We start from the raw sequence: 24,176 nt of genomic DNA, 5'->3' as shown, positions 1-24,176 counted from the left end.
ACATAATAATTTTTTTTAATAAATTATTGATTATAAATTTGAAACAGTTGTGTCATTATTTTAAATTATTAGATGAATGCAATTGTTTTATTTGATTGATAATGAACCCAAATTATCTAAACATTGATTTAACTTTTGAAAATTGGACAAAAAAAAAAAAAAATCATTAAACTTCTCCTTTTAGCTATTTTGTTCAAAAAGAGATACGTGCAAACTGATGTAAGCTATTTTATTTCTCTACATACAATACAATATCACTTAACGTGCACAAATAATAATCTTTTCCTTTTCATTTCTCCAAGCCAGGTGTATGAGAAAATTAACTATGGAGACCACAATTAATATATATAATTTATAAAAATAAATATTATAATATAGCTGACGAGAATTCCTTTAAAAAAATAATAAAATGTTATAATTAAATGCAATCTAAAAAAAGCACACACACAACATTTTTTTAATTTATTTTTACATTTAATTTTTATAATTTTATATACTCTATATATATATTCTGTACCTATAATATATCCACTCAAATAAAAGACCTACCGATTCCTAACATTTTCCATAATTGAGTTGCCTTTACTTATTCCTAACATTTTCTATGTATAATCTGTAACCTCATCACATGATATTGGTATCTGAGCTTCGTACATGGGTTTATTATGTTTGCTTGTTTCTTGATGTACTTCGGTATCAGATTTTTTTTATTTAACTCTCTTTAGTTAGGTTAGATGTTTTGAGAAACCTATTGGTTCGAGATTAGATTTCGGAGTTTGTTAAGTTTTTTCTAATTTTATTAATAATAATAAGAAAATATTTACTAACTGTTAGAAAAAAACAGATTTAAAACCCTTTTGGAATTGCAAACCAAACATTCATATCTATTTTTGTGTGATAGAAATTTTTTTTACATATTTAAGTTCCACTTGTGCATATTTTTCATATTAAAACAAATTTATTTTGACCCTCCTAACATATAATTCTGACTCCCTCACCTTATAGTGTGTACCTACCCATTCCTAACATTTTCCATGATTGAGTTTCCTTTTACCATATCATTTATGTTAGGTTCTCATATCATTTATTTCATAAATATTTTGTTTAATATTGAATTAATAATCAAATCCACATAAATAGTAAATATATAATAAATTAAGAAATAGTCATATTGAATAATAAGGACTATGAATTTTGATTTTAAGATAGAATATGGATATATGTGTTGGGGATATCCTCCCAAGTCCCACATCGGAAAAATGTGAGAAGAGGAATCAAAATATAATGGTTCAAACCCAACCCATTAGTATGAGGCTTTTTGGGAGGTGTCCAAAAACAAATCTGTGAGTTGGATGGTACACGTGGTCCTATCAATATGAATATTCAATAATCCTAATTTATTTTTCATAAGCAATCGCTTGAGTTCGTTTGAGAAATTCTAATTAAATAAATTCACATCTTAATATTTTTCAATTTCAATGCTAAATTAACTATCTATTAAATAGTAGGTAGGTCCATAAATTTATTAAAATAATAAATTGAAAATATGATGGCTCCGCTATCGATTTCAATTAAATAATAAAAAAGACAAAAAAAGCGTCAGAAATTAAAACAAGAATATCAATATCGCTTCCTTTTATTTTATTGACAATTAGAGATAATATTAATAAGAAGTAGGACGGTGCATTTTTGGGATTTTCCAATCAAAGAATTTCAGGTTTTTAACTTCCACTTGTGCAGATATTTTTAATTGGTTTCCAATATCTTTCTGTGGTTGCTGCTTAAAGATATGTCTCAATTGATCCATTAATGAGACTTATGACTCCCAAATCCCTTTTTCAAGCAGAAATGCAAATCAGCCATGGCTCTTTATTGGAGTAAAGAGCTCCATTGGAGTGAAGAGTAGCGTGTCTATATATATATATATATATATATATATATATATATATATATATATATATATATATATAACTTTTTTTTTTTCTCGTATAATAATTTTTGAATATGAATATAGCAAAGCGTGAATCATGCAAGACCGAAAGGGTATGCCAAATACAGAAAACATCAAATTAATTTATTAAAACACAAATATAGAGAAAGATGTTATCCAATTAATAATATAATAAGTGGGTTAATTAATCAGCAAATTTTAGTTTTCCACGCATTTAGATAAGCAGAGAGGCCACTGATGACTGATGATATTGTGTTGTAGTGTTTGTATTTGACCTTCAAATAATTATAATTATAATTATAATTATAATTAACTAAACACAATAATCCAAGGGCAAGTCTCTATTAGGTCACCACTTGCATTCAATTTTGTATTTTCCATCTCCATTATTGTTTAATCCTCATTTCCATGGAAAATAAATTTTGCAAGGAAGGAATTATGAGGCTATCAAGATCATTTAACATTAATTTTTTTAATTATAAATTAATATTTCATCATTATATGTATTAGACCAATGGCAATCTAAATAATATTAAAATACTTTTTTTTTTTTTTGATAAATAATACTCTCCTTCTATAAGACAAAAACGTGCCTTTACAATGGTATATACAAAGTGTTGATGTATTAATCAGCAGGAATTAATCAATTGAGGAATCCAATTCTTTTAGGAAAAGTTGCCCAAATATGCTTTTTATTTTGTTTTCTTGTTTTCTCATTATATTTGCTTTTTTTTTTTTTTTTTTTTTTTTTTTTTTTTTTTGTCATCAATATTATACATTCAACCTTTCAAACTATGTATTATAAGTTGAACGCGTTTAATTAATTTAATGAGTTTTAATTTATTATCATGCGTGAAATCAAAAATTAATGTTGGAAAAAAATTAAATAGTTTTCGAACTTTAGCAGATTCATAATAATGAAACCAACCAAAATCAAATATATAAACACGTTTATTATTCCTCACATGCAACAGTTAAACAAAACAAATACAATTTAGTGCTAATAATCTTATATATTTAAAAAGAAATATTAATGTTTTTAATATTATATAATAAAAGCTCTGAATTATATATATACACGGACCATGCTGAAATGTAGGATAATAAATTAAAATAAATAGAAAGACATTTTTTTTCCTTGTCTATTTTGATGGTCAAGTTGATTTTTTTGGGTCCATTAAATACAGATGTTAAAGGTTTAGTTTATTTTTGGAAAATAATATTAAAAATTATCCTTTTTCAGGAACCACGAAAAATATGCAGTGGACCAACACTCTGCATCCAATTATTCCATGCTTCAAGCATAGCTTTCTCAGGTTCATTATTATTGATTGGTACAAAGACTTGGGAGTTGGGGCTAGGGATGATCCGATGGGTACGGCCCGAATTTTCTAATACCAAGGATATATATACTTGTTCTGTATTTTATTCAAAAAGAAAAAAAAAAAAAAACGTTCTGTATTTTTCCGTAACATTTTATTTAGAACTGTTTAAAAATAATAAATAACTATTAAATATTATGATTTAGAAATACCGATTCCTAAAGTTTGAATTGCCAATCCAAACGTGAATTTGTAAAAACATCTCAAATCAGTGATTGATAGTTCAATAACCAAACAGTGATTTTCCAACCGTTGATCGAAACGGGCTCACAGTATCATGAGACTAGGGCCTCTCCCACTTGGCATGGAAAACTAACGGATGGTTGCAGGCTTTAAGCAGCCGAGCCCAATATGGACCACTGGACACAAAATAATAGGGATATTTCGGCCCATTCCATTGTTTTCTTAATTTTTTTATTACCAAATTTGGTTGTTGATTTTTATTTCTTATTTATAAGATAATAGGGATAATTTATTTTATTTTTGTTTCGTTGGGAGGTCTAGTGGATCAAAATAGCATTATAGACTATATAGCAGGGATAGCCCTTCATTTGACTCACCAAATTGGTAAATATTATTATGGTCGAAAGAAACTTGAATTTAAGATATTTTATTTTTTGTACAAGTGAAAAGACCAACCAGATCACACATGATTGGACGTGATAATTTATTTTTTATTTATTGATTTATGCATCCTTTACATAAAAGTTTTTGCCCCTTGACATTTAGAAATTAAGCAATATATAGATAAACTCGTTTAAAGCATGGATATATTTTTAAATTAAAATGTTTTGGTCTAGAACAAACATTGTTTTCATTTCATATCCCAATACCTCTTTTTTCTACCCACAAAAGAGAATCCAAAGATTCGACTCTTGAAACAAATTAAATAAATTAGCATGAGTTCAGATTATATTCATATTTTAATGTTTAAAATGTTAAAATTTTTATGTGTAAACAATCTTAAAAATTTCAGTCAACTTCATAATGTGTTTTTAACATTAAATCAATGTTTTTCCATCAAAGATATATTATAATATTAGTATTATTAAGGAATAATTTATCTGAACACTTAATATTAAAAGATTTGATGAAGAAAATATTGAAATTTAAGGGGAAAAAAAATATTGTAAGAACTTGCAAAATTTAAATATTATTAAGACTAAATTTAAATATTAAGTATGCTTTTTAAGACTAAATTTAAAAGTTCTAACATTTTTATTTTTTCCAGTATTAGTAGTTATGTTTCTCGTGGATCCCATCGTCATGTGATCATCATATGCAATAAATTACTAATTAATTATTTTTCTTTCTTTTTCGTACATACATGCATCATAGAGGAACAATAAAATACCCTCATATTAAATAATAATAAAAAGTTAAATCCATTAATAATTAAATTTAGGCCTAAATTTAATATGATCCAATTGATCTTTTTATAAACTGATTTCATTAGTTGTTCACTTATAAATTACATATGCGAGTTTATCTAAATATTTTAACTTTAATAACTTTTCTCTCCTTCCGTCAAATTTAACGATTTATAAAAATTAAACACTTGATTTCTTATTTAAAAGGTTTGAATTCTTTCCACTTAAACCAATCCCATTCATTAAAAATATTCAATTTAACAAAACAGAAGGAGTAGCATTTTATAGTCTTAATCAAAGGCATGTGAAATTCTTGTTGAAACCTAGAAGAAAAAAAAAAAAAAAAAACATCTTTATGGTCGGGAATTTATTTCGGATATTTTTGTATCGAATATAATATGTATGAAGATAGGAAAAAATTTCAAGAAAGCCAAAATCATTTGGCATTATATATGATTATTAATATTGAATCTTGAAGCTTTTGCATTTAATAGATTAATAATTTTTTTTATATATTTTTTTAAGTTCAAGGGAACAGAATATCATTACTAATTTCATTTTAAAATTCATCATTTTCATTTTTTATAAATATTATATATATCGGTAATAAAAACTATTATCGTTGGAATTGAGCAGGGCAAGTAATTAATATAATATAATATAAATATAAATAAATTTAATATATAGCAAGTGGTTTCGCTGCTGCTTTTAAGATATGTTTGCAAAGATTGAAAATGGAAGGAAAATGTTTAGATAATGCATGTAACTAGCTAATATTATAATTAAAATATATTTTATATTTTTAATATATCTAGTCAAAATTATAAATTAAATAAACTTTTCATTTTTTTTTTCTTCCAGTTTGATGCTCCCAAACATGCCCTTAAAATTAAAAAGTTCCTTATTAAATTTATAAATTAAACTGAACCGGATAATCTAGCTAATAAAAATAAAAATTTTGATTTTTTATCAAGCAAATTTTAATATTTATATTTTATATCACGTCAACGTGAATATGAGTGCATATCTAATATTATCTAGTGAAAGACTTAATTTCAATGAGGAAAACACACTAAGACATAGTCTAATAGGCAAGTGCAAATACAATTTATTTGGGTTCGAATCCTCTTCCTAATATTAAAAAAAAAAAAATTCAATGATGAAAGCTAATGCAGGAAAAAATGCTCCAATTTAACTTATTTGGACATGTTTATTATTATTATTATTTTTAATAGTTTAGTTTACTTAGTTAATATAATCGCTTATAGCTACGGTCATCACTATAAATTATAAATATTCTGTATTTACAAATAAAGTGTTAATTGAGTTGGTAGCGTCGTCGATCTTCGCAAACGCTGTAGCTTTCAACTAATGTGGAGTACCGTTGTCTTCTTGAAATCCGAAACTGCCCTCTGAAATCGACGTCCACTGTCCTCTATAACGAAGCCATATCCTGTAAAATCCAAAGCTGTGAAAACCGAACCATCAACAAAGCACAACCATCCAAACTTGTGTGACTGATTGATGTAGGTGCATGTGCATATGCCTCCATTCCAGCTGAGCTCCATCGGTTGGTCCATAGCATTTGGTTTCATAGAGACCAAATTTTCCAAGCAATAAAAACTAAAAACTCAGCAGCTTCTTTACCCTCTTGAATTAAACACCTGCAAAGAGAAATCTGAATAAGAAATATTAGCATTCTGTGCATCAAACCCTCCTAATCTCCATGCACCCATTGACCTATCACAATGGACTAAAATATGATCAATGTCCTTCATCTCGTTAAAAAAAAGGCATCTCCCATTGATATTTAACCATCTCTAATTAAGTCTTTTCTTTATAGAAAATCAGTTTCAATTATCAGCCACATGAAATCAATGACTTTCGGAGGAAGATCAAGATTTCAAACTATAATCCAAATATCTCCATTTAATTCTATAGGCTCTCTTCCAAAAATTTCAAATTAGTATAATATCCCGATTTAACTGTATATATTTCTTTTTTTTTTTATCGAAATTCCATGCAAGTGTGTCTTTCCTATCAAAAGAATTCATAGGTATCCAGACAATAGCTTTTTAATTGATATTTTATTAAAAATTATATTATATATTCATCAGGTATTTATTAAAAATTATAAGAACAAAAATAAAAATTCCATTTTCGCACTTAATACTAACTAGCTAACAAACTCTATATATTATTACTACTGTTATAATATAATATTAGGATAGACTCCTAACTCTTCTACAACTCTATTTCTTTGGATGATTTGTATTTCCTCCATTTGATTAATCTCTCTCTCTCTCTCTCTCTCTCTCTCTCTCTCTCTCTCTCTCTAACTCTAAGTAACAGATCACATATATATGGAGTCTACAAATCAAGAAATAGAGTCTCTTATATCACCTCTGCTCGTAGATGATGAGCAGCAACAAACAGGGCATAATGAAAGGGTTGATCAGAACCATGAACACACCTACACGTCTTTCTTCCATACTTGTTTCAATGGACTTAACGCTTTATCAGGTAACCTTTCCATTTCTTATTCTCAAATTTTCCCTTTTTGATGTAAAAGTCCATATATAGCGTTAGCCCTTCAAATTTTATCACTCGATCTAATTAAATTAATTATTACAGACTATAACTAGCCCTAGCAAATCAATATCTATACATTTTTGGTTTACCAGTGTACATATATTTATATATATACTACCCTAATCGAAATGAGAAACAGCCTACCTATTGAAAGTAACCAATTAGGTTTACAACGAAACTTAAAAACCTAAAATTCGATACTGATCCAATTTGAGTATCTCTAACCTCAACACAAAACTGAGGAGTATGTATATATATATCCTTTTAACTAGAAGTTTCTGGGCATGAAAATTATAAGTTACATGTGTAGATAGACACAAACAGATAAAACATTCCGAGACTGATCAAAAAGAACACGTTTCCTCTTTTGAGTGAATAATAATAATTGTCCAATTTTTCATGGATATATATAATTAAATTAAATTTCTTAGTGGATATTCAATGACAAATATAGAAGTTTATACTATTATTTTATGTATTTGACTATAAAAAATTAATATTTAAATAAAATAAATTTTGATAGACGATAAATATCTAATATTTGAATAATAAATAACAATAAATTAAAGCAATCAAAGTTGGAGAAATAGTGCACTTGACGATGATATGTTTACTAGGTTGGACACAACAACCCACTCAAAACATTTTTTGGCTGCTTCTGCTTAATTCCATCAGAACATACTTTACGTATTTGTTTTGTATTGTTTAATGTTTATGAATGTAATTAATAATCAATCATTATCATATTTTACACTTTTTGATAAGCATAGAAATGGATTATACAAGTTGAAATTATTGTCACGTTTCTTAAACCATATCATTATATTACTGATAAAGACTGATTTGGCATTTCTAATTCAATTATTTTTTCTTTTAGGGAAAATATAATTCAGTTAATTAAGTCAACATCCCAAGTCATTTTTTTTCATTAAATTCATTTTTATATCCATAAGAGGTGTGTTTGAATTCAATATATAAACTTATGTGATTAATATATAGTATGTTTAATTATCAATCTGATGTGGTCTGTTTGATCTACTGACTTTTTATAGAAAATGTATGGAGTGCAACGTCTTAAGTTTAAGTTCTCTCCATTAAAATCATCATCAATTTAGAGAATTTTATTCAAAAGGGAGGGCTATCCCTATGTTTATAGATTTATAAAACTATTATTACGAATTTTAATTTGAATGGTTGAAAAAATAAAAGTAATTTAATTTTGATGGGTCATATTAATTTTCTATTTAAATTTAAATTTAAATTCTATTAGATAAAATAAAAATATATATTATATGTTATATATACTATATATTAAATATGGTAAGAATATAATATTTTTAAGATTTTTAATTTTATTGGTTAAAAAAATAAAGGTAATTTATTTTAATCGGCATAAATTCATTTCCTATTTAAATCTAAATTCTACTTGATAAACTAAGAAATTATTTTATATACTAAATAAACTATTTGTGAATTATGGTAAAAATATTATATCTTTGAGGATTTTAATTTTATTGATTGAAAAATAAAATTAATTTAATTTTGATTGATTATATTATATTATATAAGGTGCATATTAAATAGGGTAAGAATATTATCAATATGTTGAATTATTACTTCTAATAAACCTTTAATTTAATTGGCTATAAAATTTTCTATATTTATTATTATTTATTAAGGAATATATTTTAAGATTTATTGTTTGATATATAATAAAAAAATAAAAATCACTAGAAATATATATAAAATATAAAATTATTATATAGTGCCTTATATTAGCAAACCATTTAACAAGTGAAAGACAATTTATTTTCTAAAAAAGAACAACCATAAAATTAATTATATGTGGATAACTTTAGCAAAAAGTAAATAAAAATAAAAATATCAAAATTATAACCGATACTCTAAAACAATATTAGCTATATTAATTATTATAGTAGCTATATATGTGTAACATCTATAATATAAATTCAAAACGTAACAAATTGAGTTGATCCTCACTTGGAGAAAATTTATTATTTATTATTTTATAATTTTTTTTATTTTGCAAATGCTCTTAGATTTTAGTAATATGAATTTTTTTCACAATATTATAATTTATAATAAAAATAATAGAAAATTATATATATATATATATAGATGAAAAATTATATATAAAAATTAAATTACATTTATTTGCAACGAGTGAAAATCAATAAATATAAATTAGGTGTAACATTGGTTAAAAAAAAATAATTAGAATAAAAATTATGAAATGGAGAGAGTAATGAATAATAACAACAATAAATTTTCAATTATTAAAATAAGTAATCAAATATGTTAACACTCTTTCGTTTCTAGTCATATAAATAGAAAGGAACCCTAATTGGTGATTATCTAGCTTTTTTCTTCCTCTAATTAATTAGTATTATATAAATACAAATTTAAATTTTATTTAGTACTATATAAATGCAAGTTCACAAAAATAGGAAAAAAAAAAAAAAAAACAGATACTAACGATGAAATTTGTCATTTGGTCCCCAGTACTAATAAAAACGTGTGGTGATGGTTGCCTCTCTTATTTTGTATGGATGTGATTTGTCACTGAGTGTAAGGTATGGCTAAGTGATACAAATTAAGACAACAAACAAAAGTGTCCTATGCTGCACATGCAAATTAGTAAGAGCTATATGACATTAATGTATAAACCAACGATCGGTGGGACGAATAGTTCGGCATTTTTTATTTTTTTTATTACGTGAGCGTTTGATTACTATATAAGTTAAATAATATTAATATATAAATCAACAAATGTTAGAATGAAAGATTTGATATTTTTTTTAAAATGTGGTTGAAAATTTACTCTTATTAAATGAGTAAACACTCGTTCAAAATGCCTTATCTTTTAGTGTGAGCAGAATTTAGTTCCAGGGTTGGAATATAAAGCTTATAATTTAACTATATTAACTAATTTATATTTTACTAATTTATATTTAATATTTATTGGCTTTATTAACTTACTCCTTTTAATTTAAAATTCATTTATAAAAATTTTATTTCTTTATAGGTTACTCATATTAACAAGTATGACGATTTTTCATTTTTGACTAATTTACAGATTTCAATAATTTTTTGAATGAAAAAGACGATAAAATTTTTCTCATAACAAATATATTTTAAAATAATTACACTCTCTCAAACTGACTAGACATAATTTTCATGTGTTTAAGTTAGCAAGAAAGTCTTTAACCATTCACACTAAAAAATTGTGAAAAAAATGCAAAAAAAACTTCGAACTGGAAAAATCGTGTAAGATTTGCATCTACCAAGTGGGAAAAAAAAAAAAAAAAAAAAAAAAACAGAGTTCACGCTATTCATGTTTATTTCACAATCAGAAAGGAAGCAAGGAGGAAGATGAAGCAAAAATAGACATTTTAAGAACATGAAATAAATGGTATATTTTGCACCTTTGAAATTGAATGATATAGAAGGAGACAGATAAATTCATGGACACTGTCCTAATGAGTATTTTTTGGCCTTCTATATGTAAGTCTAAGTTCAAAGGCATAGAGATTTGCAAAGGTCTCCAATAGAAAAATAATAAGTAGGGCCAGCTCAAAACTTTCAAAGCAGCAACCTTTATTTAATAGAATTGAAAGAGACTTAGTCCTCCTCTATCTGCTCAAAACCCTTTTACGCTTTTTCTTTAAGTTGCTTATCTTGAATTTCTATGGAGGCCAATGCTCAAGATGGGTCATTGGCTGTGCCTCTCATTGTTGGTGAGGAGCACCATAGCCTAAGCTACAAACTGAGAGATACAGAGTCAAGTTACAATCATTCTAGTAAAGGAGATACGTCTTTTTTCAAGACCATTGTCAATGGACTCAATGCTCTATCAGGTTTTGCTCCTATTGTACAATAGATTTAGCTAACTAGTTCTGTTTCTCCTTTTCTTTTCTGATAGATAGATTAAACCTGATTCTGTGTTAGGTTAAGCCTGTGCTAGAATCATTATTTAGCTTGAAATTTTTTTTTTAATTTTTACATGTTATAATTGTTTGTTTATAGCTAATATTGTGGTTTTTGCTTTTCATTTTTCAGGAGTTGGAATACTTTCAACCCCATTTGCAGTATCATCAGGAGGGTGGTTGAGTTTGAGCCTACTATTTGTCATCGCCATTGCAGCTTTTTACTCAGGCTTGTTGATTAAAAGATGTATGGAAGCAGATTCTGATATCAGAACCTATCCCGATATAGGAGAGCGTGCTTTTGGCAACAAAGGAAGAATTTTGGTATCCGTTTTTATGTACATAGAGCTTTATTTGGTTGCCACAGGTTTCTTGATTCTTGAAGGGGATAACTTACAGAACTTATTTCCAAATATGGAAGTTGAAGTTGCAGGATACCATCTTGGCGGTAGACAAACTTTTGTCATTATTGTTGCTCTTATTATCTTGCCAACTGTTTGGTTAGATAATTTAAGCATACTTTCTTATATATCTGCAAGTGGGGTTTTAGCTTCTGCTATTATTCTTGTTTCGATTTTCTGGGCTGGAGCATTTGATGGAATTGGATTTCAGCAAAAGGGAACAATGCTAAATTGGGATGGAATCCCCACTGCTGTTAGTTTATACGCCTTTTGTTACTGTGCACACCCAGTTTTCCCAACCCTCTATACTTCTATGAAAAAGAAGCATCAATTCTCTAATGTAAGTTCCCAAACAAGATTTGGTTCATCTTTCATAAACTTGACCATTTTCTGGTTATTGAATTTTACTTGACTCTGGCATTTTTCACTGCAGGTTCTGCTTATTTGCTTCGTCGTATGCACTTTCAGCTATGCATCAATGGCAATAATCGGTTACTTGATGTTCGGATCAGAGGTTCAGTCGCAGATAACCTTAAACCTTCCAATCGGAAAGTTAAGCTCAAGAGTGGCGATATACACTACTTTGGTCAATCCTATATCCAAATATGCATTGATGGTTACACCAATAGTGACTGCTACTAAGAATTGGTTTGCATCGTACTGCAAAAATAAGCCATTTAACATATTTATCAGTACAGTTTTTTTGATCAGCACTGTAATTGTAGCACTTGCTGTCCCTTTCTTTGGCTATCTCATGTCGCTAGTTGGAGCATTCTTAAGTGTCACTGCTTCAGTTATACTTCCATGTTTATGTTACTTGAAGATTTCAGGTGTTTATAGGAGACTTGGATGTGAATTGGTGTTGATAGTGGGAATTGTAATTTTGGGGTTTACGGTTGCAATATTTGGCACTTACACTGCCCTTTTGCAGATTGCAGGGCATCTGTAGTAACCTTTTGCTTGTTGTAGGCAGTTGCTCTAAGTAACTATATAATTATTGATAATATTATATAGATCAGAAATTTCTTAAAGGAAAATGATGGTTGAACTCTTATGCAATGAGATCAGTATTCGATCTAATTACTAATATTTATATGCATAAATATAGAGTTAAAATTTAATAAGTCAAACTTTTTTTTTCCTTTTTGCTTTTCAATTTCAATGTTCTTATCCCTAAAAACACAATATTTATATGGATTGACATTGATGTAAAGGGTAATTTTCCTTCTATGAACTGATTTTTTTCAAAAAAAAATTCATATGGATTTTGCCTTCCAAACAAAGAATATCGCAGAGCACATTGGAAAAATTCCTCCAATTTCCACACACTACATTAGACCAACAGATGGCGATCGATTAAGATTAATACAAGTTCAGCATTTGGATATGCAAGTTCAGTCCATCTAGCAACTGGTAGATACCTTCCCTGTCCTCCTGGCAGTTATACCCAGAGAAGAACCGATGGACTGAGCCAGCTAATTCAACACAACTCTCTCCACCTTTCTTCTTCAAACCACCATCTCTCATTACCCTCCTAATACTTGCTGCTTTCTCCCACATCCCTGCATCAGCATACATATTTGCCACGATCACAAAATTCCCAGTTCTCCTCGGCTCTAATTCAAGCAACTTCTTTCTCACCTTATTTCCTACCCCATCACTATCATAAACATGGTGAATACTGCATGCACTAAGCAATGTCCTCCAGATAACTGGATCAGGTTGGAAAGGCATACGCATTATAAAGTCATAAGCTTCTTCGAGACGGCCTGCACGGCCTAAGATATCAACTAGGGCACCATAGTGCACCATCATTGGTTTGATTCCATATTTATGCTCCATTTCATGAAAGTAGCGAAATCCATCATTTACCAAACCAGCATGACTACAAGCACAAAGCACACCAAGAAATGTGACATAATTTGGGCGTATATAAGAGCTGTTTATCATTTCAAGGAAAAGTCCAAGGCCCTCTTCAGCAAATCCATTCTGAGCTAGCCCTAAAATCATTGCACTCCATGTCCACACATTTTTCTTCTTCAAACTATCAAAAACTAGCTTAGCATAACCCACAGCTCCACTTTTTGCATACATATCAACAAGGGCAGTACCCAATTGACAATTCAATAACAACCCTCTTTCAATCACTTGAGAATGAATCCATCTACCCAAACCCAAATTCCCCATTTCAGCGCAGATTGCAAGCATGAGCACCATGGTAGTCTCATCAGGCTCAAACCCAAAATCCCTCATTTTTACAAAATAATCAACTGCATCTTCGAACAGCAAATTCTGGACACAACTAGTAATAACCGCATTCCATGAAACCAAAGTTCTTTCACACATTTCATCAAACACCTTCCGCGCATCCCGAATTTTCTTGCAGGAACCATAAAAATGGACCAAATTATTGTTGACATACACATCACAATCCAAACCATTCTTCACAACATCAACGTGCACTTGCTTTCCTTCTTTGATAGCAAAACAAGTAGCACAAGCTTTGAGCAGAAAAGGATAAGTCAGGTAATTGGGTCTAATTTCTTCTCTTCGCATTCTACGAAAAACCCATATGGCCTCTTTTGGTGTATTGCAGTCAGCATAGCCTCTAATGAGTATATTCCAAGAAGGTGGAGGCAAAGGTACAGAGTTAATTGAGTGATCGAGGAGAGACTGGGCATAACTCAAGTTCCGTGATTGAGATAAGGAACAGAATCGAATTAGTTCAGATATGAGAAAGGTATCATGTTGCAGACCAGATAATTGTATCTGGGCGTGAACTTGAGAGAGTTGTTTGATTGAGGAGCACAGCTTTAGGAGACACAGGCATTGGTGTTTTATGGAGAGGAAATTTGAATTTCTGTCTACGGGTTTTAGTAGCCGAACCATGCATTTGTTCTTGCGCGGGCAAACACCAAATTGGTTGGAGCTCGGTAACTCTAGCTCAATTACGGATTCCTATACAACTTCGACACTGGCATAGTGCTCCTACGACTGTCGTTATTAACTATTTCAAGTTAAACGACATTCCATTGCCAAACAAAGTAAGAAAAAGGCTGAAAGCCTTCCGCGCCGTAACTTTGGATTTCATTCACATGCTGTCCTTGTCTTTTATACCATGCATAGTTGTCGTTTACCCTGGAAGGACCCAATTCGAAGAACGAAACGACATGCCATGTATAAGAACCTGGATTACTATTATGACTATTTCTTATAATTGTCTGTTACAGTATTAACTATCTAAATCACTACATATTTACATAAGTCAGCTAAACATTGATAATTTCACGTACGGAGGTTCTATGTACTTTGTTTTCAGAAACATCAGTAAATTCTGAAAGAATTGCCCTGAACTCATCTCCAGTAAGAGTCTCCTTTTCCAGTAGCACCTCCACTAATTTATCAATGGCCTCTCGGTTATTCCTTACATGTTCCTTTGCAATCTCATATGCTCTTTCAATTATGTCTCGAACCGACGAGTCAATATCCTCAGCAAGTTTTTCAGACAGAGAATTTCTAGCCAACATTCTTAGTACAACATCACTACTTTGAGCTGCTGGTTCAGTCAACGCCCATGGTCCGATTTCCGACATGCCAAACATTGTTACCATCTGTAGTTTTAAAAATTAGCTAATTAATTCTGTTTTTTCTTGTTTTATAATTGTTTTTTTTTTTTTTTTTTTTTTTTTTTTTCAGATTACCTGTCTAGCAATTTGAGTGATTTGTTGCAAATCACCTGCTGCACCAGTAGTTATTTCTGGTTCACCAAAAATAACTTCCTCTGCTGCTCTACCTCCAAGTCCTCCAACTATTCTAGCAAATAGTTGTTTTTTGGAGATGAGTGCAGGATCTTCACCAGGCATGAACCATGTTAGTCCTCGAGCCTGGCCTCGCGGGATTAGAGTTACTTTTTGAACTGGATCATGACCAGGAGTCAATGTCCTGTAAATGAAAATGAATATAAAGATCAATCAAGATTTAATTTGTTTGGAGAATGAAGAACTAAAATATGTTATATGTTTGTGCTTTAATGTAAAGAGGAGGCTTACGCGCAAACAGCATGGCCAATTTCATGATAAGCTACCAAGATTTTGTTTTTTCCATCTGTCATCTTGGTTCCTTCCATGCCTGCTACAACTCGATCAATTGAATCATCAATCTCTTTCAGGGTGATTTTGTCTTTGCCTCTTCTACCAGCAAGAATCGCAGCTTCATTCATTAGGTTTGCCAAGTCTGCTCCACTAAATCCTGGAGTCCTCATGGCAATGACAGACAGAGAAATATCATTATCAAGCTTCTTGTTTTTGCTATGCACCTTTAATATCTCTTCTCTTCCTCTAATATCTGGTAGCCCAACACTTACCTAATTAACAAGCAAGACCTTTTCATGAATTTTCAATTCATGAATATAAAATAATCTGCTGTAATTTTTTATCATATTAGTATATTTGTATATGCTCAAGTGAAACCAAACCAACCAATGTGCTTGATTCAGAAGCATTGTACCATAAGGTTACCAGTACAAACCCAGCCAAATGTTAATTAGTTGGAATAAGAAAAAGGAAAAAGGAAAGAAATAAGAGAATTTTACCTGCCTGTCAAATCTTCCTGGCCTAAGCAAAGCAGAATCAAGAATTTCAGGGCGATTTGTAGCAGCAATAACAATAACTCCACTGTTACCACTAAAACCATCCATTTCAGTAAGCAACTGGTTTAATGTTTGTTCTCTCTCATCGTTTCCACCACCAATGCCTGTCCCTCTTTGCCTCCCAACAGCATCTATCTCATCAATAAATACTAAGCATGGTGAGTTTGCCTTTGCCTTGTTGAACAAATCCCTCACTCTTGAAGCTCCTACACCAACAAACATCTCAATAAACTCCGATCCTGAAAGCGAAAAGAAAGGAACTCCTGCTTCGCCAGCTATTGCCTTAGCTAGTAATGTCTTTCCAGTCCCAGGAGGTCCTACTAATAAAACCCCTTTAGGAATTTTTGCTCCCACTGCAGAAAATTTCTCTGGTGTCTTGAGGAATTCAACAATTTCTTGAAAATCTTGCTTTGCTTCATCAACTCCAGCAACATCATCAAATGTCACTCCTGTATTGGGTTCCATTTGGAATTTGGCTTTGCTCCTATTTTTCAGCATCAATTATAATTTAGACATCAAAAAAGAAATTAAAACCTACTTTTGCTACAAAAAAAGGGGAAAAAAAAAAGAGGGATACTATACTGTATATACATATATCTTTATCAACTTTGATGGATTGTTTTAGTGATACTATACTTGTATACAGGATAGTGAAATTAGGAGCCTAATTAATAATAAAAAGAAGGAAATCACCTTCCAAGTCCAAATGGTAAGTTGGGGCCTCCAGGACCAGGCGTATTATATGATGACCTTAACAACAAAGAACCAAGCAAAATCAAAGGAAAGCCAAAGTTCCCCAACAAGTCAAGCAAAGCAGGGACCCAATTAACTTGCACTGGAAAAGCAGCAAAATCTACATTTTTCTCTTTCAATTTCCTCAACAACTCTGGTGGCAACCCTGGTAATTGTATTTTAACTCTTTGAATCTTTTCAAGTGTTGGATTGAAAATTTCAGCAATTGCTACTGTTCCATTCTCAAACAAATCTACGTTCCTAACAGCACCTTCATCTAAATATTGCAAGAATCTTGAATATGACATTCTACTTGAAGTTGAAGCTATTGGACTCTCTGGCTCAGCTTTTGCAGGTTGAGCAATAAAAGAGAACCCTTCAGTTAAGAGACCTAAAGAAGTGCCATTTAGTAGCTTTCTTTTACTTAATTTAGTATCTAATAAATTTTTTTGACAAGGGTTTTCTCTATTAGCAATTTTAGAGATGTGGTTATTCTTAGAAAGGTCCTGAGATTTGCAGATGGAACTGTGGGGAAGAAAGAGAGATAGTGCAGGTGACATGTTTGTTAAAATGTTGCTTTGGTTCTTATGAAGTGAAAAGTTGGTTGGTAAGTTCAATTTATATTTTGATGGGAATGTTCATAACTAGTTGTTTAAATAATAAGAGAGAGGATGTTTCCAGTACTTCAAATTTGGCCTTTTTTGTGTTTTGAGTTGACATTGATACAAGTTGGTTTTTCATGAAGGGTCTAGAGATCAACGCTTATGTACAAAATTTATGGGCCCGAGTTCTCCTTTGAGAAGTCTTTTATGTTCATGACATGGAAAGAGAGGAAAACACAGAACTTATCTTCTCCTCAGCACAATTTGAAGACCATACACTTGGAAGTAAAAGAAATGGATAATTTGCCAATTGGATTTGGGTTTTGATTAGGTTCTAAAGCACATTCCGAAACGGTGCCACGTTGAAATATTATTTCGTGGTTATCGATGCAACTAATACTGTTTTTCTATTTTTTATCATTCGTACGTTATAAGATACATTCGAATCATTGAACTCTAAATTAAGATGATTATAAATAAATGGATTGACCTGAGTTTAAAGAATTCGGCTACTTTAAATAAGAGGTCAAGTGTTTAATTTTTGTGGATTGAGACAATTTTCATTATTTCTCTTATAATTCGATACAACGCGAGCAAGATTAGACTTTACCCAATAGGCGAGGGCACCTTTTATATACCAAAAATTAAGATGAATACATTCTACTTGGTGATAGGATCAATAGAAGTAAAATGCATTTCCATGGGAACTTTATTTACAAAACTAGAAATTTGTTGTTGTTGAGATAGCTTTACTTGAATTGATTAAAAAAATTATTCAGAGGGTCGCACATCCTTTATTATACAAGAATGAAATGAATATAAACTAAAATGGTCTAAAACAACAGATTTGTTGAGAATTATTATTCTTTTTCACTATCTGGTAGATATCAATTATATATGTACAACCTACGTGTATATTTCTATGCTCTAGTGAACTATATACAGCACAGATCACTCAAAATGCATAATCAAATACTAATCTCTATTACCTATGTGTTACAAAATTAAACTGCAGTCTAAAGGTGGAATTCTCTGCTCTCTATGTGGGTGCATTACATCTACCTTTCTCTTTGCAAGTTTATTAAGCGCTAGAATTTTGTTTTGCTCATTTACCTGAACAGCAACCAGGCTCATTTCCTTCTTGCAACTTCTGCCATAGGCAAAGCATCTCTCTAGGGCTTTGGTAGTGAGCAACTACGTACCCATCCTTGCACCCCTCATTGTAGACACGATCTTCATTTATATAACTAACCTGCAAATTCCCTTTCTTCATCTCTGCTACCCACATTCCCATAGCAACATCCTCTAGTTTGAACATCTGCATGTATGCATTGAGATATGCAAACTCTAACTTTTAAACTCGTTCTTGTGATAGTCAAACCGATAATGAAATATTATGGTTAAGGGACAGTAAACTAGAATTACAAATTGACGTACTGATTCAGTTAATCAAAATGCAGAAAAAAAAAGATAGAGATGGATATTAGATAATTTTTACGACGTATTCATACCTTTAATTGACCTTTTTTGTGCCTCCTGTAAACAGCTTTTGCAATGTCTTTTGATACCACATAGCCAGGGCCATGTGCCCAAGGTGGATAATAACTCTCAGGCCATTCCTTCATGATGCAAAGAGGGGTACTAAGAGAGCAAACAATCTATACGGAAATATGATACATGCAAGAGTGTGTGAATGCACACACACGCAGTATGCTTTATTTAATCTGATTAGACGTAATGCAATTACCATATGATTATAGTAAACATGTTCTAGACATTCAAGACAGGCAATGAATAGTACATTTAAACTTGACATGCGCTTATATGCACTTCGTAATTCTCCTTCCTATTCCCCCATCCAATTTTTCCTATTCATTCTATTACCAAACCTGCTCCAGCAGATTCATCTAATCTTTTCACTTGGAAGCTAAGTTGATAAAAGTATTCATATGCCATAACATTCATATATGATATAAACAGGCTGGTTCTTACTTCATCAATTCAGTCATCAACCTATGATACAAATACAGAATTTCTTAAAAGAAAAGTAAAACATTACATTATGAGCAAAAACGTAAAGATTTAAAGCCGTAAAGGAAATTTCAAACCTTAATGATTGAAAACAACATTGAAAGGAAAGGTAAAGAATGTATAATCTTTTTATATATCAGTATTTCCGAATTGATTTTTTAAAAGCCAGTATTTAAATGGCCAAGACAAGGGCCACAGCAACTATCAGGCTGACTAGAAGTTCTATCTAGTTCCAAAAACGCAGACAGCATGACTTCACTAAGAATACCAAAATCAATATTTATAATAACAATCAAACATCATCTGGCTCAAGAGTATTTTCTCCTTATGAACTTTAAAAGATGACAGTTATGTTAGAATAATTTGGTTTTACTTAAACTTGAGAATCTATGCACCAGGGGTCATGGTGAATGTTTTACAACTACTCCGTTCCAGTTAGACAGAATGAATATAGCAGAGTTAGGATTTTAATCATTATATGTTTATACTGCCAATCAATTCAGCTGTATTGATCAATCTAACAAACTGATAGATGTTACACTGAAAGTTACCTCAATGCTGATATACCATTTACTGTTAGGATTCCGATGAGGCTGTGCATTATAGTTGATCAGACCATATAGAAGCCCATGCGTGACATTTGTTCGTTTCAAAGAAGTTAGCACTTCATCCACTCGAACAAATGCATCATCATCTGTTTTCATGACATATTTCGCTGAAACAACCTCTGCCTGTCAAAAAGACATAATGAGCCAACAAGATAGCCTTTTCTACTTCCATAAGGAAGTGAGAACTTACCCCAAAAGTACATATTGCTATGGTCTTCCAGGTTATTAGACCATAATAGTCAACAAAAGGCATCAGCTGAATGTCTCCATATGTCTGTAGTTCATTCCATAGTTGCTCATTCACCAGCTGGTTTTTATGCTGCAAATATAAAAAAATATGATGTTTCCAATGTGTACTTCAGTTACATGAGCTAATCTTTCCAATGTGTACTTCAGCTACACGAGTTAATCAAGAGAATTTGATGTGAGAACCTTCTAGGATCTAAACTAGAGAAGATATTCCAAGTAACTCAATAATATGTATGTGGTGCAGCTAAACTGAATAAGATATGAATTTCATGTGTAGCCTGATTAAAATAAAAGGGAAAAATGGCTCTTACCAGACCAACAAAAAAGCGCACTGCAACTGCTCCTGTCTTCACTGCCGGGTACTGCATCCATGTTCTACGAACAGCCATCCTGCGCTCAAAATTGTTGGCTGTAGAAAAGACACCAATGAAGAGATCCAATGCCTTATGTGATGGCAGTTCAGTTGACTTCAGGGACTCTAAATCAACAATGTGCTCTGATTCTTCAGATGAGGGCAAGCCACTGGCCAAGACAGAAATTAATTTCAAGTCTCCAGATATCCTTACTTCATTAATAAGCCATGGCTCCAAACTCTGTGAATATCACAATACACAAAAATTAAAATGAGAAAAAACAAAGCAGTATTTGTTCAAATAAAATGTTTTAAAACTAAGAAACAAGAGTATACTTCACGGTAAGCAAAAGATGTTATGTGCTTTCCATCAACTGTCATCTGAATTCCTTCTTCTCCCACCCTAAGTGTCATAACTGACAAATACCCTTGCTTAAATGGAAAATACCATCCAGATCCAGATTTGGTCCCTGACATCGATGACCCTTTAGAAGTATTTGATGATCTACTTGCAGCAAACCTATGGCTATCAATTTTGCCCACAATTTCATTGCATTGCATCAACTCATCAACTGTCCATTATGAGAAAAAGGAAGCTGAGAACTCAGTAACATAACACAAACCTAAAAGATTATCAAAGAACACAAAAGAGAAGCATGTGCATCCATAGTTATGAATATATGTCCCAAGTATAACATATTTTCTCCCAGATTTAGTATGCCTCGATTTCCTTTGACAGAAAAATATGGCTAGGAACTGGGAGATGTTGCACACAAAATGTCAGATGTTTTTATACTATTTTTGGTTTCCTAACACCCTTCAAGATCCTTAGGTTGCGTTCTATAGGATCAAATGTCAATTTCCGTTCATTTGAAAGCCTTTTCTGGATGCCCTAGTGGTAATATTGATGCCTTCTCCATATATTAAGACCCAGTGCTGGCAAGGATACAGAGGTTTTGGACTTAGTAATTCCGAATTCCTGAAATTATGAGGAAAAATTGATGCGAGCATCCCAATGAAATAAAAGAAAAAAAAAAAGATCAAACAGTAATCTGTATTCTAGTTGATTTTAGCAATTTTGAGACATCACTACTTAACAACTGAATATCCTTCCAATTGGAAAAGGCAAATTAACAAAGTCACAAAGAACTTGTTAACAAAGAATTACAAATTCATTTATCAGAGTCTAAACCTTATATTATTTCTAAAGTAACTACGGTATGGACACTTTAGTGTATTAGTGTAGTGACTTAAGAAGGTAGGACAATTATCAATACCTTTCTTATTATTTGTTGGAACAGGTTGGGGGCACCGCTCCTCTTCACCCCAGTCATGAGCTGCCGTCCATGTGTTTTGGACAATCACAGGATTCTCAGTTACCTTATCACCTAACAGTCGAACATTGTAATGCAGAATAATAGGAGGCTCTGGCTCTCCTGGAAGTGGTTCCCCCGATAAATCAATCCGGAAGCTACCAAGAAGACCATTAGGAATGCCAATTATAGTAATTGCAGAGCCCTGAATAAGCCCACATGGTATTTGTAGCTTATAACCATCATCTCCTAATTCGGTGGTATTCATTTTATTAAGAAAATGCGGACATTGTCTCTCCTTCACTTTATGAAGTGAATTTTCATTAGTATCACCTTGTTCCTCCCTATTAACTGACTTCATAAGGCTCTCCCAGGCAACTTGAGCTTCTCGAATAGCCTCTATTGCATTAGGTAAACCTTGTTGTGAATAATTGATTAGGTGTCTCATATGATTCCAAGTCAATAATGAACTTTGAACTTCATGAGAAAAGTTTCTATCAATAAAGAGACTAGAGACTAGTTTTGCTGCAGAAGTCGTTTGATTAACAGATTCTGGGGTACGAAATGCAGGTGGAGCCCCAGCTTCAATCCATTTAATAGGATCAGATAAATTGACAGCAATAGGACTCGGCAATGTACTTTCCCCAGGTCGACTTTTCATCATACATTCTCTCAAAACTAATAGTATAAAGAAGAAGCCAATGAGAACACCCCAGGTAGGCCAGATCCATTTCTTCATTTTCATTTAACTGAAACCCTTTTACTTATATCAATTTTTTGAAACTCGAAGATTGCCAGCAAAAACTTAAAATAACAATCTCCTACACTGAACCAAATCAACAAATGTTTTGATTTCTCAGTTTCGTCCTCGATCGACCTAACTCATACACTATAATTCGGAACTCAAAGTTGCAAATTCCTGAACTTTATAATGAATGCAGAACAGCACAGTAGATCAATTTGAATTGCCCTGCATTGCACAGAATTCTGTGATCATGTAAAGGAACAAAAAATAACTTAAAAGGGAAAAAAAAACATTGTAATAAAATATACGTCACGATAAGGAATTCATAAATAATCACTAGTTGGTAAATTTGGAAAGGCAAGAACAACTGAAATCTGAAACCAATTGTATTGATAAACAAACAAATAAATAAAAAGCTCCACAACTGCCATTTTTGACAGGCTAACTAAACATAAGAAATAAAAAACAAATAACCCTGTCCAAGAAGCCAAGCAAGCAATGAGTAACAGAAAGTAACTAAAGAAAAATAATAATAATTAACGCAAAAACAAAATGCTAATATAACAGTAGTAGTTACAAAGAGAGACATACCTGAAAATGGAGAGATTGCGAAGAAGGAAACTAAGTGTGGAAAGAGAGAATGCGAAGAATATGGAAAATGAAGTTTCCACATTTTATTTTTATTTTTTAAAACACTTGAATTGAAGTCTACGCCAAGGGCGGTTGTTGTAGATGTTTTCTATTGGCCTTTTTTTTCTTCCAAGTCTTTGTTCCTCATATATAGGTTTTGGAAGACAAAGTACACGGCCGGCATTTTTGATATTTCTGTTGTCCTCTAAACGGCGTCGTAAGAAATTAACATTTTCTAAATTTACACAGGTATTTTCACCAGAGATAGATTTTTTTTTTTTTTGCTGAAAAAAAAAAAATAAAAGAGTCTATCGTCTATATATTTCTACGTGTGAGACTATAGTTAAAAAGAAAGTGGTATGGCATCACCTATCAACTAAACTAATGGAAACAGGTAAAAAGAAAATTAAACTAATGAAAAGTGTTTTTTTATTAAAATAAAAATTTTTCTAAATAAAAAAAAAGATAAATAAAATTAATTTTTTTAAAAATTTAATTTTTATTGATTTGATTTATAAACTACCGTCAGAAATCCTATCCAAACAAATCTTATCCGGAAACAATATATGCAGCCGGATAAAAAGGCAAAGCTGTCAATTAGTGCTGGAAAAAATCCATGTGCC

General features: G+C 31.2%; 4 protein-coding genes and 1 long non-coding RNA gene across 7 annotated transcripts; 2 read left to right on the top strand and 3 right to left on the bottom strand.

Annotated features, from left to right (window-relative positions):
• The first annotated feature begins 6,989 nt into the window (after positions 1-6,989).
• On the top strand, positions 6,990-12,680 carry LOC105644070 (Transmembrane amino acid transporter family protein). 2 transcript variants are annotated; one of them, XM_089720239.1, is made up of 5 exons: positions 6,990-7,226; positions 7,541-7,544; positions 11,001-11,173; positions 11,376-11,983; positions 12,077-12,680. In XM_089720239.1, the coding sequence occupies exons 1-5, from the start codon at positions 7,067-7,069 to the stop codon at positions 12,590-12,592; spliced, it is 1,461 nt and encodes a 486-aa protein (XP_089576365.1). In that variant the 5' UTR covers positions 6,990-7,066; the 3' UTR covers positions 12,593-12,680. The 2 variants fall into 2 exon arrangements, with proteins under 2 accessions (XP_089576365.1, XP_020538876.1); XM_020683217.3 differs by lacking the exons at positions 7,541-7,544; positions 11,001-11,173.
• Positions 12,681-12,846: 166 nt separating this feature from the next.
• On the bottom strand, positions 12,847-14,679 carry LOC149497170 (pentatricopeptide repeat-containing protein At2g36730-like). Its single transcript, XM_089720238.1, is given in 2 exon segments — positions 12,847-13,113; positions 13,116-14,679. Coding segments are annotated over 2 exon segments (1,446 nt in total). The 5' UTR covers positions 14,533-14,679; the 3' UTR covers positions 12,847-13,084.
• A 142-nt stretch (positions 14,680-14,821) lies between these two features.
• Positions 14,822-17,583, bottom strand: FTSH6 (FTSH protease 6). Its single transcript, XM_012229318.4, has 5 exons — positions 16,985-17,583; positions 16,235-16,775; positions 15,693-16,006; positions 15,345-15,585; positions 14,822-15,254 (listed from the first exon to the last, which is right to left on the bottom strand). The coding sequence occupies exons 1-5, from the start codon at positions 17,581-17,583 to the stop codon at positions 14,913-14,915; spliced, it is 2,037 nt and encodes a 678-aa protein (XP_012084708.2). The 3' UTR covers positions 14,822-14,912.
• On the top strand, positions 17,057-18,061 carry LOC110010554 (uncharacterized). Its single transcript, XR_002285538.3, has 3 exons — positions 17,057-17,192; positions 17,292-17,630; positions 17,769-18,061. It is a non-coding gene; the product is annotated as an uncharacterized LOC110010554 (long non-coding RNA).
• A 410-nt stretch (positions 18,062-18,471) lies between these two features.
• Positions 18,472-23,674, bottom strand: LOC105644072 (beta-1,3-galactosyltransferase GALT1). Of its 2 annotated transcripts, none has more exons than XM_089720237.1 (8): positions 23,515-23,674; positions 22,143-23,165; positions 21,202-21,437; positions 20,825-21,106; positions 20,455-20,583; positions 20,208-20,387; positions 19,137-19,244; positions 18,472-18,943 (listed from the first exon to the last, which is right to left on the bottom strand). In XM_089720237.1, the coding sequence occupies exons 2-8, from the start codon at positions 22,921-22,923 to the stop codon at positions 18,731-18,733; spliced, it is 1,929 nt and encodes a 642-aa protein (XP_089576363.1). In that variant the 5' UTR covers positions 22,924-23,165; positions 23,515-23,674; the 3' UTR covers positions 18,472-18,730. The 2 variants fall into 2 exon arrangements, with proteins under 2 accessions (XP_089576363.1, XP_012084709.1); XM_012229319.4 differs by having other exon boundaries at positions 22,143-23,148.
• Positions 23,675-24,176: the final 502 nt, after the last annotated feature.

The sequence above is a fragment of the Jatropha curcas genome, chromosome 4 (genome assembly GCF_041381405.1).
Source record: "Jatropha curcas cultivar XTBG-Jc1 chromosome 4, XTBG_Jcur_1.0, whole genome shotgun sequence".
NCBI classification, from domain to species: domain Eukaryota; kingdom Viridiplantae; phylum Streptophyta; class Magnoliopsida; order Malpighiales; family Euphorbiaceae; genus Jatropha; species Jatropha curcas.
The sequence above is the reverse complement of the archived record's forward strand: the minus strand, read 5'-3'. Positions and strand labels throughout refer to the sequence as shown.